A 14909-nucleotide genomic window follows, 5' to 3' on the forward strand; every position below is an offset into this window, starting at 1 on the left:
TTCTTACGCTAACGACCACATGTGCCCCCAAAAAGAAAATGTGAATGTCTTCCTTCTGTTGAATTATAATACGTTATACGTGCGGTGAAGTTGTTGCATTACGAGAATTTAGATCATAATTAAAATGTTAAAGAGCTTATAGTCTTCAAATATAAAGATAATTTCCTCTTGTTTATATGTTTGTCATTTTTTGGAACTCCCTTAGGTCCGTATAAGCTTTGTAAATAGCAAAATGCAACAGTTTTATACTAACAGCTGTTAGAACAATGTATAAACCATTAGACTGAAGAACTGACATTTCAACAAAAGTAAAATGTTCTTTTTTTTTTGTGTGGTCCTTATATAGGTAGATTTCGATTAGTTTAGATGCATAGTGTTAGTGTGAATGTTGGATTTTGTGAAAAATAGGAGTTATAAAATTTGTTGGAGTTTTGTGAAAATGTCAGCTATAACAGTTGTTGAATGGTTTGCTGATAAACAGATATGAGTTCCATGGTTGGCGGAGCTGTTAGTGTAATTGTTTACTTTGGGTTTGTATGTTGTCATTGAGAATTAAGTTGTGGTCACTGGTCAGTATGATCTTATTTATACATAGCACAATTTATTATTTTGCAGGTGAGTTTGTGTTCTGAAGGATGTTAAAATAAGACTTAGCATATGAAACTTGTGAATCTATCTTCTTTATACTCATGATTCCGACTAGTTTAGATCTTGCTCTCATTAAGTGCAAGAAAGGTTACATTTCCGTGTACTAATATTTTTGTTAAACTTGTATTTTGGTGTTTTCAGGGGACATCTTCAAGAACTGGGAAGCTTGTGCTTGTGCCTCTACACAGAAAAGGCAAAGAGTCTTTGATAGGTATTAGTGGTAAGCCTCAAAATTTCATCTTTTTTTTTTTTTTTCCTTACATGATGGCCTCCAAAAACGGCATATAGATTACAAATTCTAACATTTTAAAATTTTCAAGAACAAGCTTGATCTACTAAACTCAAAGCTCTCTTATAATAATGAAATTCAGCTTCTTCTCTCTGTTCTTCACTCTGTCTCCACGTAGTTGACAATATCTTCCAGTGCTTCGTATGAGGAGCCTCCAATTCTTACAGAGGCTTTGACCTTCTCTTTTAACACAAGGGCTCTCTCCCTCATGTCTGCACCTTCTTCTTCGACAATTAACCTCTTCACAGCTCTCTCGACCCCTCCTCTTTCCACCTTACCTTGCACCTGAAACCCTATTCCCCAAACACTCTCTAAACACAGTGCGTTTAACTTTTGCTCCCCGTCGAAAGGCCTGCAGATCATCGGAACTCCTTCCACAATGCTTTCAAGCGTTGAGTTCCATCCACAGTGGCTCCAGAATCCTCCCACTGCAGGATGTCCAAGTACTTCTATCTGTGGTGCCCATTTCACAATGTACCCTTTTTCAGAGACCATCTTACTGAATTCTTCAGGCAAGGACTCTATCCATTTAGACTCTTTGATAGAGCCAGGCCGGATGACCCATAAGAAAGGCTGGTTGCTACTAGATAAACCCCAAGCCATCTCCAACACTTCTTTGGTTTCCATTTGAACTATGCTTGTAAATGACTGACCTTGGTTCCTGCTTGTTCAGCCATTCAATGCAGCTCCTATCCTCTTCCAGTAAACCAGAAATTGCTGAAGATTTAAGGTGAAGAGGGCCTAATGGGTACACCGGAATTCCAAGTTCTTTCTGGAGTCGTGCCAAAGATGAGCTCTCTAGGCAGCTCACCGTGTTGATGATAACAGCTGAAGCTGTTCTTTTGTTGACTATTTCCCTACAAAGCTCAAATAATATATCTAGTGGCCCAACTCCTGAAGTCGGTAGATCTTTGTATCTTAATGGATGCAAATTTTCCACCATCTTATCTTGCACTATGGGATCTACATGGTTAAAAAATAAAAATAAATATACATGTTTCAGTGAAACGAGTGGTTTTAAGCTGGCTTATAAAGCTGCTTTTGGGTACCTTCCATGTCGATCAAGAACTTCTCCGCATTGAGTTTGCTTAAAACGCAGCGGGAAACTTGATTGGTAGCACTTGAAGTGCTGAAGATGAAACTAGGAATCTTGAACTCTTTAGCTGCAGCTCCACAGAAGTACATGAACTCATCGTAGATGATACATGCTATAACATTACCTTGTTGTAACAATAATTGACGTATACAGTCCGTGAAGCGTGTCTCGCTTGTATTGTTGAGCTCTATCATAAACTTGATTGGTCTGAGTCTCTCGAGCTCAGACTCTGGTAAGCTCTCTGGTATGGTAACAAACTGAAAACCAGGGAAATGTTGAGAAGGAGAACTTACTTTATTGAACTGTCCCTCAACAACTGTAATTGAGAAGCCATTCATGTTAAGGGCTTTCCCAAGTTGCATCATTGGAGTTACATGGCCTTGTGCTGGAACTGGAACTAACACTATCCTTCTCTTCGCTTCCGTTTTCTCGTGTAGTCTTTCTTAATGCAATAATAAACTTCCAATATCAATAAACTAGAGGTTATTCCGTACTACGGATTTAATTTTACTTTTATTTTACAATCAAGTGAGAAAAATAGAAACCTCCTGTTCTTGTAAATTTCACTTGGTACATATATGATCCTTAAGAGATATGTCTAATACAAATTCAACATATCAATTTCTGAAAACCTAAAATCATTCAATTGTGATGAAAAGATCGGCTAATTGTCGATATTTGACATCATCATCACAAGGAGATTTGAACAATCTATAGCATAAATAATAATTTATCCATACCTAATCCCAACCGACACTCCATTACTAAAAACAAACCTTAATGTATAATTTAATTTATTAGTCTTGTTTAATTTATTAAATAACAAAATGTATAAAAGATTAAAATATCTCTCTGTTTTACAATTAGAATGTGTTGTTTTGGGATGCTACCAATTTGTAATATATATACGGTGAAATTTGAAATTTGTACTGTCTTCTTTTATGTGGCTTGTATTTGTCTTTGCTTCGCAGATGAAACGACAAGTGATTTTATTCCCTTTTCCTGCTTGTTTCTCCCAACATCATAAGTTGTTTTACTTTTGTTGTTGTATTTTCTGTCAACAATAGACCAGTAATGTTAAAACCCCAATCAATGCCTTTATCCCTTGCAAAATCTTGGAGAAACTTCAACCTCGGTTTTAAGCTTTGGTTTATATCATCAGTAATTATCTGTTAAAATAACTAAGAGAAAAATGTAAAACTGAAAATGTTAAAATTCAAGCGTAAATGGTTTATGATTCCTTGTTGAAAAATTTTCCACATGTTTGTCTCAAGTTCTAAGGGTAAGTGGTGTTGATCGTCTTTGATAGATGTGACAGACTGACAGTGAAACTCTGGTACATAGAGCCGTAAAATTGTATGTAGACTCTTTGACATTGGAATAGAATGTCTTCCCTATTAAATCTTTGATGAGGTAAGCCACCTCGTCGTCCAATTCATCTAAGTTGGCCTAAGAATAAAAAAGTGACTTGGGTTGGCAATTTTAGTTTGAATAGTACCTTCAAATAGTTAGTACAAAAAATAAAATAAAAAACATATGAAAAGAACTATGAAACAACGGATTGTCACACTACGAACTCATTGAAAACAACACACCGGAGTATTCCCACAGCTTCGGATGGAGAGAAAGTGTAACGTGTCAAGGTCAAACCAGAGTTTTTCATTTTCAAATTACAGTTAGTGCATGAAATGTAGTGCCACCTATTGTGCAATACACAACTTCAACCACTTTCGCTTAACACCAAAAACAAATGTTCCTTAAAAATATCAAGACGATATTTTAAGTAATAGTAGTAAAAATAAAATATAAATTGGTCATATTACCTGGCCTCCATCCTTGTTATTTGACGTAAGTCTCTATTTGTTCAATCATATACAAATCTTTTGGGTCTTAATAAATTTTGCCAACTAAAATTGACGGGACATGACTTGCTTTGAAATAGTTACTGGGGAAAATATTAAAGACTATACGATTGTTGTTCATTTAAAAAGATTATTGTACGAATATTGGGAAAAACTGATGTGAAAAGTAAGACAAAAACTGATTTAATTGGAAGCAATATATATTACATGTTGGAGAATGGGAAAAAAACAAATACAGAATTAACCAGATGTATATGAAATATAATATCTTTTGCGGAATTGTTGGAGTTCAAAAAACATTGGATTGACGATGTTGCATTCAAATATAAATAGTCTGCCCAGAGTGTAAGAAGTTTGGCATGTGTTTCAATGGCAAGTTTTTCCCAAAGAGAGACATTGCTTTCCCTGAATCAACAAATCTTCGAACTTAGATAAGCGAGTTGCATGTCTGAAAGCAAGTAAAAAATTAGTTAGAGAGGAAGTTTTTAATATACGGTATGTGAGATAGGTGTGGTGTGGATTAAGTAGTTGATTTACATTTTCGTCTAGAAAGAGACAGTTAAAGCTGAGTAAGAGATTGTTTCTTCTAAAGTGTGGAGCTTCCCAAAAACAATCATATTTTTACTGGTGGTCATTGTTAGAGAGTAATTCTAGAGTAGAGTAGAGAGAAATTTTTTTAGGTTGTAACATTTTTAAAAGCATAGTTAGTGTGTGGGGTGGGGGTGTTGATTCTCAGTAGATTGAGGGCTTCCCTGATAATAATAATAAAAGTAATCAGAAATTGAATTCTATTAGATTATAATTTTATGGAAAACAGATTACTAATATTTAATTAGAAATAAATAAGAAAGCAATTATCAAATGACTTAATTTACTTTGATGGCAAGACATTACGTTTTTAAAAGCAGAATGCAAAACTAAAACTAAATTCGAGCTTCAATTTAAATACCGTATGGGAAGAAGACAAACACAGGTGCTGCATGTTCAGATCTTATTTGTTTGTTTGTTAAGGTAAATTTTTTAATTACCAAAGGATTAAATTGAAAATTGTGGCCATATTTAATTAGCAATGGACAAATGTCAACTATATAGAGCGCCAAATGTCATCGCCTTAAACAAAGTTTAGAAGAAACCTTCTCTTATTATATAAGATATCTTATTATATAAGATATCTTATTATATAAGATAGAAGGAAGAAAGTGACAATTACTCCAAGAAAAACGTTTTTGACCACGGAAAGTGACAATTATGCTTAAATTCTCACAAGTCATAAAACTATAATAATTTATACAACAATGTATGTGGGTGATAGATGTTTTGTAAGAGTCATTTACACACCCTACATATAAAATATTGAAAATATAGTATTGAAAATACCCGGTCGGATGACCCATAAGAATGGTTGTTTGCTATTGGAAAGTCCCCAAGACATCTCTAACATCTCTTTGGTTTCCATGTGAGCTTTGCTTCCCAAGCTTATGTATATGACTGACCTTGGTTTCTGCTTGTTAAGCCATTCAACGCAGCTCATGTCCTCTTGTAGTAAACTAGGTCCCGGTCCTCCCGGCAATGAAGTTGTAATGTGAAGAGGGCCTAATGAGTACACAAATATTCCGAGTTCTTGTTGCAGCCATGACAGAGACGAGCTCTCTAGACAGTTAGCCGTGTTGATGATAATAGCGGAAGCTGTTTTTGTGTTAACTACTTCCCTACACATATCCAAAAGTGGCTCCAATGGACCAAATCCTGAAGTAGGTAGGTCTTTGTATCTTAAAGGATATAAACCTTCCAACATCTTCTCTTTCATTTCAGGATCTGCAAAGTAAAGATATAAAAGATGAGTAAACTGATCAATTGAAAAATGGGTCATCAAGCTCTTTTAGGTACCTGTCATATCGATCAAGAACTTCTCGGCATTGAGTTTACTTAAAACACAGTAGCAAACTTGAATGGTAGCACTGCTGGTGCTGAAGATGACACTAGGAAGGTTGAACTCTTTAGCTGCAGCTTCACAGAAGTACATAAGCTTGTCATAGATGATACATGCGATATCATTGCCTTGTTATAACTGACTTATACACTCCTTATAGCTAGCCTCACTTGTTTTATTGAGCTTCATCAGAATCTCGGCTGGTCCTAGTTTATTAGATTCAGACTGAGGTAATTAAGCTTTCTGGTATTGTGACAAAGTCAAAACCATGAACATGTTGCAATGAAGAGCTTATTTGCTTGAACTGTCTTTGAGCAACTGTAATCGAGAAGCCCTTTAACATAAGGGCTTCCCCAAGTTGCATCATAGGAGTTACATGTCCTTGTGCAGCAACTGGAACTAACATAATCCTTCTCTTCTCTGCCCTGTTCTCCATTTCCTGACCTCCTTCTCTCCCTTTTTTTTCTTCCTCTTCACAATGCAATAAGTGATCCAAATAATTATTAAAATCCCACTTGTGTAAGGAAATTCCCACGATCTTCCAGAAGAGACAATTTTATATACTTTACTTTAACTTGAGTGCCAACAAGTCAACTACTTAGCTGTGAAGATAAAGGTTAACACATCAGTTACTTGTCAAAGAAGATCTGAACACATGCTACATCAATAACTCTCACACCATATAAGTCTTTTCGGCTAGTAAACAATTAAGTGTTCCTCATTTTCTTTCTTTAACCAAAAATTGTGTTCGTTTTGGCGAGCCACTGGCAGTTATGGTGCAGTGAAGTAGTGAACATATATTATGTAACATATCATCAAAAGAGATCATTCAGTTTTACTATTATTGAATTTGAATTCGTTTTTTTTCATCATCATAACAAGAAGCTTGGACTATAAAACTCTCAAGGCTGATCTACATGAAGTTCACTAGGTTTACTTTGTCTTTAGGAATTTTGCGAAGCTTAGTCATCTAGCTAGTTTCAGCTTCAGTTTTTTAAACCAAGGGCGCGCTCACTCATACCTGCATTTTCATCATCCATGATTGGTATAAATCATTGCTGAACAGTTCTAAATAAGTGATCTAAATTATTATTAAAACCTCATTTGTATTGGCTGTTCTTTAGTTCAGTATTTCGTCACCTGATAAAACTACTTTGAGTCATCTCTGATCAAGTCCGAGTCATGGCGGAGTCTGTAGACATCAGCAAATCAATACTCTATTGGTCAAAGAAACCGGGTTATAGCTGTATAATTAGAAGACCATCTTAGTGATCTTCTCTGTCATATATGCATTCATCTTTTAGGACTTAGGTTGTGGTCATGGTATCTTTTTTATTCTATAGATAAATTGGGCATGTCAAATACGAATACTAACATAGAAATTTCCTCTGTTCCCAATGACTTTTTTAATCACTAAAAAAAATAGTCTATGAAGTTCAGTATCTTCACTCTGGTTGAAGAGTATAAAGTTCGAGAAACGTATCATTTCTGTTTATTAATCCTTTTGTTTGAAACTGTGTTTTGGTGTTAACAAGGAATGAAACACAAGGGACGTCAAAGAAAGAGTCTCTGGGAAGAACTTCCGTAAGCCTCAAGCCATGGTAAATATCCTTTAACCTAGCAATGGAATATTTACCATCAAACTGTTAAAAGAGAATTCATTTTGAGAGAATCGTGGTTTATAGTTGAATTGTTATTTATTTGGATTATAAACTTTTGCAAGAATAAGCTTGATCTTTTATGTTACATGAGGTACACCAGCTTTACTTTTTCTTTAGGAATTGTTACGTGATGTTTAGCGTGTTGATCACTCTGTCTTCAAGAGGTTGACAAGCTCATTCAGTGCATTGTATGAAGAGCCTCCACTTCTCACAGATGCCTTCAGCTTCTCTTTAAAATCAAGGGCTCTCTCCCTCATGTCTGCACCTTCTTCATCTGTCATCAACCTCTTCACAGCTCTCTCTACACCTCCTCTTTCCACTTCCCCTCCTACCTGAATCCCTATTTTCCAAACACTCTCTACATACATTGCATTTAACTTCTGCTCACCTTGAAACGGCCTGCAAATCATTGGGACTCCTTCCGCAGTGCCCTCAAGTATTGAGTTCCATCCACAGTGGCTCCAGAAGCCTCCCACTGCAGGATGTCCTAGTACTTCTATATGCGGTGCCCATTTCACAATGTATCCTCTTTCTGAGACCATCTTACTAACTTCCTCTGGCAATGACTCGACGCCATCTCGGATAACCCATAAGAAAGGTAGGTTACTATCACACAATCCCCAAGCCATCTCCAAAACTTCCTTGTTCCCCATGTCAAATATGCTTCCCAAGCTTATGTATACGACTGACCTCGGTTTCTGCTTGTTCAGCCATTCAATGCAGCTCATGTCCTCTTCTAGTAAGCTATAAGTTGTTGAAGCAGCTGTAATGTGAAGAGGGCCCAATGTATACACTGGAATTCCAAATTCTTGTTGCAGTCGTGTCAGAGACAAGCTCTCTAGACAGCTTACCGTGTTGATGATAACAGCAGAAGCTGTTCTTCTGTTGACTACTTCCTTACAAAGCTCCACAAATCTTTCTAGTGGCCCAAATCCTGCTATTGGTAGGTCTTTGTAACTTAATGGATGTAAATTTTCAACTACCTTGTTCTGTATTTCAGGATCTGCAAAGTAAGAAAAATATATATATCTTATATAATAAGAGAAGGTTTCTTCTAAACTTTGTTTAAGGCGATGACATTTGGCGCTCTATATAGTTGACATTTGTCCATTGCTAATTAAATATGGCCACAATTTTCAACTTAATCATTTGGTAATTAAAAAATTTGCCTTAACAAACAAACAAATAAGATCTGAACATGCAGCACCTGTGTTTGTCTTCTTCCCATACGGTATTTAAATTGAAGCTCGAATTTAGTTTTAGTTTTGCATTCTGCTTTTAAAAACGTAATGTTTTGCCATCAAAGTAAATTAAGTCATTTGATAATTGCTTTCTTATTTATTTCTAATTAAATATTAGTAATCTGTTTTCCATAAAATTATAATCTAATAGAATTCAATTTCTGATTACTTTTATTATTATTATCAGGGAAGCCCTCAATCTACTGAGAATCAACACCCCCACCCCACACACTAACTATGCTTTTAAAAATGTTACAACCTAAAAAAATTTCTCTCTACTCTACTCTAGAATTACTCTCTAACAATGACCACCAGTAAAAATATGATTGTTTTTGGGAAGCTCCACACTTTAGAAGAAACAATCTCTTACTCAGCTTTAACTGTCTCTTTCTAGACGAAAATGTAAATCAACTACTTAATCCACACCACACCTATCTCACATACCGTATATTAAAAACTTCCTCTCTAACTAATTTTTTACTTGCTTTCAGACATGCAACTCGCTTATCTAAGTTCGAAGATTTGTTGATTCGGGGAAAGCAGTGTCTCTCTTTGGGAAAAATTTGCCATTGAAACACATGCCAAGCTTCTTACACTCTAGGCAGACTATTTATATTTGAATGCAACATCGTCAACCCAATGTTTTTTGAACTCCAACAATTCCGCAAAAGATATTATATTTCATATACATCTGGTTAATTCTATATTTGTTTTTTTCCCATTCTCCAACATGTAATATATATTGCTTCCAATTAAATCAGTTTTTGTCTTACTTTTCACATCAGTTTTTCCCAATATTCGTACAATAATCTTTTTAAATGAACAACAATCGTATAGTCTTTAATATTTTCCCCAGTAACTATTTCAAAGCAAGTCATGTCCCGTCAATTTTAGTTGGCAAAATTTATTAAGACCCAAAAGATTTGTATATGATTGAACAAATAGAGACTTACGTCAAATAACAAGGATGGAGGCCAGGTAATATGACCAATTTATATTTTATTTTTACTACTATTACTTAAAATATCGTCTTGATATTTTTAAGGAACATTTGTTTTTGGTGTTAAGCGAAAGTGGTTGAAGTTGTGTATTGCACAATAGGTGGCACTACATTTCATGCACTAACTGTAATTTGAAAATGAAAAACTCTGGTTTGACCTTGACACGTTACACTTTCTCTCCATCCGAAGCTGTGGGAATACTCCGGTGTGTTGTTTTCAATGAGTTCGTAGTGTGACAATCCGTTGTTTCATAGTTCTTTTCATATGTTTTTTATTTTATTTTTTGTACTAACTATTTGAAGGTACTATTCAAACTAAAATTGCCAACCCAAGTCACTTTTTTATTCTTAGGCCAACTTAGATGAATTGGACGACGAGGTGGCTTACCTCATCAAAGATTTAATAGGGAAGACATTCTATTCCAATGTCAAAGAGTCTACATACAATTTCACGGCTCTATGTACCAGAGTTTCACTGTCAGTCTGTCACATCTATCAAAGACGATCAACACCACTTACCCTTAGAACTTGAGACAAACATGTGGAAAATTTTTCAACAAGGAATCATAAACCATTTACGCTTGAATTTTAACATTTTCAATTTTACATTTCTCTCTTAGTTATTTTAACAGATAATTACTGATGATATAAACCAAAGCTTAAAACCGAGGTTGAAGTTTCTCCAAGATTTTGCAAGGTATAAAGGCATTGATTGGGGTTTTAACATTACTGGTCTATTGTTGACAGAAAATACAACAACAAAAGTAAAACAACTTATGATGTTGGGAGAAACAAGCAGGAAAAGGGAATAAAATCACTTGTCGTTTCATCTGCGAAGCAAAGACAAATACAAGCCACATAAAAGAAGACAGTACAAATTTCAAATTTCACCGTATATATATTACAAATTGGTAGCATCCCAAAACAACACATTCTAATTGTAAAACAGAGAGATATTTTAATCTTTTATACATTTTGTTATTTAATAAATTAAACAAGACTAATAAATTAAATTATACATTAAGGTTTGTTTTTAGTAATGGAGTGTCGGTTGGGATTAGGTATGGATAAATTATTATTTATGCTATAGATTGTTCAAATCTCCTTGTGATGATGATGTCAAATATCGACAATTAGCCGATCTTTTCATCACAATTGAATGATTTTAGGTTTTCAGAAATTGATATGTTGAATTTGTATTAGACATATCTCTTAAGGATCATATATGTACCAAGTGAAATTTACAAGAACAGGAAGTTTCTATTTTTCTCACTTGATTGTAAAATAAAAGTAAAATTAAATCCGTGCGTAGTACGGAATAACCTCTAGTATAACTATATGTTAGGCAGAACGGGTAATTAATAAGCTAGTTTTGGATACCTTCTATGTCTATCAAGAACTTGCTGGGATTCAGTTGTCTTAAAAAACAGACGCAAAAGTTGTGTGTAGCACTAGCAGTGCTAAAGATGATACTTGGAAGTTTGAACTGCTTAGCTGCAGCTTCACAAAAGTACATGAGATCGTCGTAGATGATACATGCAATATCATTACCTTGTTGTATTAACAACTGACTTATACAGTTCTTGAAGCTTGCCTCGCTGGTTTTGTTGAGTTTTATTAAAAACTCGACAGGTCCGAGTGCCTCAACTTCAGACAATGGTAAGCTTTCTGGTATGGTGATAAACTGAAAACCAGGGAAGTGCTGCCAAGAGCTTACTTGATCAAGCTGTCCTAGAGCAACTGTGATTGAGAAGCCTTTCAAGGTAAGGGATTTCCCAAGATGCATCATTGGGGTTACATGTCCTTGTAATGGAAGGGGAACCAGCACTATCCTTCTCTTGTGTGCTATCTTCTCCATTTCTAGCCAGACTCTTTTTTTTCTCCTTATCTCTTTCTTTTCTCTTATCTCTCTATGTAGAATTCTGTAAATAAGTGACCCAATTTTTACTAAAATTCCATTACCAATGGACATTTCACAATCCTCCAAAGAAGGACCATTTTCACAATTAAGAGCACCTCATATACCATTTTACATTAGTTACCTTCCAAGAGCCACGCTTATAAAGGAAGTGACATTGTAAGAAAAGTCAAAGTTTTTTTTGTTTGTTTGTTTTGTGGCACACATGGAGTTGAAGTTTGTGGTTTTCACAACTTGAAAGGTTTATTCTCCTTGGGCATATAAAGAGCTTTAGTCTTTCCACTTATGTTCTGTTTTTTTCCTCCGTAATCACAAATCACAAATAAATAAAATCATGTATTAGATTGACACGTTAACATCACAATGTAAGGTAACCTCTTGCTATACTTGAACGATGTGTGCAACAAATGTGCCTTCACTACTACGTAATCCAACAGATCTTTCCATAATCATCTCATCACAACATTATGCCATAATGAAAGCTTGGATCTTTTTTCTGTTACATATTATGAAGAAAGTGACATCCAATTAGCATAAGAAACTTTCTTTTAAATCACAAAACTGTTTTTACTAATTAAACAAAGTTGATACGTACGTATAGAACAAACGCTCTCAATCAATCTGGAACCATCAACTTCGTTGCTCCACCATTTTTTTTATAGATACTGTGCAGTAGCCTCAAATTAATGCTCGCAATCGATCCGGAATCATCAGCTTCGTTGCTCCACCTTTATTGTCTAGATTTAGCTCCATCAAACTTGGCATGGCTTCTTCTTCAATCTCCAACTCATCTAATCTTTTCATGATCAATACAAGTTTCCTCAGCCGAAAAAAACCTTGTGCTTTTATGCAAGTCTTAGCTCCCGGGTAGCCAGAAGAATACAAGACCAGATCTTCTAGACGTTTTAGTTTTTGCAGAGAAGGCATTGGATCTTCTTGGAGATTTACTATAAGTTTCAGGGACTCAAGACTGGGAAAGATCATATCCATGTCTATGGGAAGTCTTTGTACGCTGCAATGCAGTGTCAAACTCTACAAGGAGTTCAAACCGAACTGTTTCTTTGGAAATAAACTGAAGGTCACTACTTCAATCTTCAAGACACGAAGATTTATCAGTTTGAATAAGGAAACTAAGTCTAAAGGAACTCTTCTTTGGTCCTTCAATACACCACAACAAATATGTACATTGTTAGCACGAGAGAAACGTTATAATATGTAATTCATAGCTTTTTCACAAACGCTATGTTAGGCCACTGTTATTGTAGATACCTCACATATGATAGCGCAGAATTCGTATAATACTATATCATAGCAGTATAGAAATGCTATGTTATCCCGCTTTTCAAATTTTTAAAGATAATGTTATAAGTCATTATACACCTATGTTAGGTGATTCTACCATAACGTTAGTTAAACGGTTTAATTCAATTTTCGTTAGCAATATCTTTATGCTATAATATATTCTATTATAGCAGGATTTTAGATGCGATTATAAGTGTTTTGAGAACACTGTTTTCTTGTTATTTTGAAATTGATTCGGAACCTGTATTAGTATTAAATCCCTAATTCACCATTTCACAATCCAACATAATACATAGTACATAACACAAGTTTAAAATCCATAAGGAACAAGACAAGTCTGAAGATAAAAAGCAAATCTATAAGATAGATTGTAAGTCTGAAGTAGGAGACAATAAACCTCATGGTTAATTTAAGACATGATGATCACTTTGTCCTCTGGCCATGCAATAACTGTGCCAAGGGCATCTTCCATCATCTCGATTTCTTCTGATGGCCTCCAAACTGCTGCATCGCTTACCTTGACAATATCTACCCACACTTTAACTGCATTAGAACCCAAACGAACAAAGTGAACCTTTTGGTCTGGATCGTTTGTTGCCCATCGTCCTTCAGCAACAACCAGCTTCTTTCCGGTAATATCCATCAGTCTGCACTTCTTATTTTCCTTTGAGACAACTTCATTGATACGCTGCAATGCCAAATAATATAAGCCAACCAACAATCATATGACAGAAACAACTTCATAACATATCAAAAACATTTACCTGAGATTCCTGTGAATGCGGTAGAGTTTTCTTAGTTGGAGAGCTTGGACCTGTTGCATCCTCAATATGACATGTTGCTGCAGATTTTGCCCTTGCTGTTGATATAGAACCTGATGGTATATTAGTTGATGGAGGATTATGTATAGGAGAACTCTCGCCATTCTGATGAACAACTTTATGGGCAGGCCATGCTACATAAGTCATCAAACAGTCCTCTAGGTATGTCGTATCTATTGTAGGCCTCCATATGAACGTGTCAGGTTGACATACTGAATCCACGAATACTTTAATAGCTTTTGGCCCAATAGGAAGACCATTAACTAATGCAGATGGTTCTTGTGTGTGCCAACAACCCTCAGCAACAATCAATTCATCCGTAGACAAATCCAGTAGTTGACATTTGTTCAGGGAACTTTCATTTAGGCCATGTCATACACATTCAGAAAAACACAATTTAAATAAGAATATAGTAAAGGACAAGAAATTGTCTGGAAAGGACAATAAATTTTACCCTCGGCGCAATGTCTTCTATTTGGATCTCTTTATCCAAAAGAACACATTTATCTGCAGGCCATGCAATCATATGTCCAACAGCTTCCGCAATAGTAAACATTTTAGTTGCAGGTCTCCAGAGGAAAGCATCTGGTTTCGAAGCAGATTCAACCAACATTTTCAGATCCGTAGGGCCTAGACAAGAGTCATTCACTATGTCATCAGGATCAGAAGAAAGAATACGCCCCTCATCAATGTTTTCATCAGTGTCAGACCAATCAACCAACACACACCTAGGGCGTGATTTTTTGTTTACACTCTACAAATGTTGAAGTTGAAAATAAACATAAGTTAGAAATTTACATAAGTTTGAAGGAATAACTGATCATATATAATAAGAATAAGGAATCACTTATCTCTTGGAGCTGAGTTTTCACCAATTTCAGGCTCTACACTTTAAAAGGAGTCGTAACGATTTCAACAACACCGTAAAAGGAGTCGCAACGACACTTTTCTGTCTTTCCAACTATCGCTGAGAAAATGAGCGACACCGGCGACAACAAATGAAATGAACAAAAAATTGCAGAAACCAGCGACTAAAGAAGAGAAAGTCAGTGTAATTTGTTGGTCGCAGGAGGTGTCAAGTGATAGTGAAAAGAACAGAGAGCCGTAATGTCTTTTTTTTTTTTTTTTTACAACAAAAATA

The 14909-nt window shown here is 35.4% G+C and overlaps 2 protein-coding genes and 1 pseudogene across 2 annotated transcripts; all 3 read right to left on the reverse strand.

The window, feature by feature from the left end:
• Nucleotides 978-2795, reverse strand: LOC104715428 (annotated as a pseudogene).
• Nucleotides 5224-6393, reverse strand: LOC104715429 (UDP-glycosyltransferase 76E4-like). The gene is made up of 2 exons (XM_010432837.2): nucleotides 5783-6393; nucleotides 5224-5710 (listed from the first exon to the last, which is right to left on the reverse strand). Exons 1-2 carry the CDS (start codon nucleotides 5916-5918, stop codon nucleotides 5235-5237), a joined length of 612 nt encoding a protein of 203 aa, XP_010431139.1. The 5' UTR covers nucleotides 5919-6393; the 3' UTR covers nucleotides 5224-5234.
• Nucleotides 7633-11585, reverse strand: LOC104715430 (UDP-glycosyltransferase 76E4-like). The gene is made up of 2 exons (XM_010432838.1): nucleotides 11108-11585; nucleotides 7633-8489 (listed from the first exon to the last, which is right to left on the reverse strand). The coding sequence occupies exons 1-2, from the start codon at nucleotides 11583-11585 to the stop codon at nucleotides 7633-7635; spliced, it is 1335 nt and encodes a 444-aa protein (XP_010431140.1).

This window comes from Camelina sativa, chromosome 9 (genome assembly GCF_000633955.1).
Source record: "Camelina sativa cultivar DH55 chromosome 9, Cs, whole genome shotgun sequence".
In the NCBI taxonomy this organism is placed as follows: domain Eukaryota; kingdom Viridiplantae; phylum Streptophyta; class Magnoliopsida; order Brassicales; family Brassicaceae; genus Camelina; species Camelina sativa.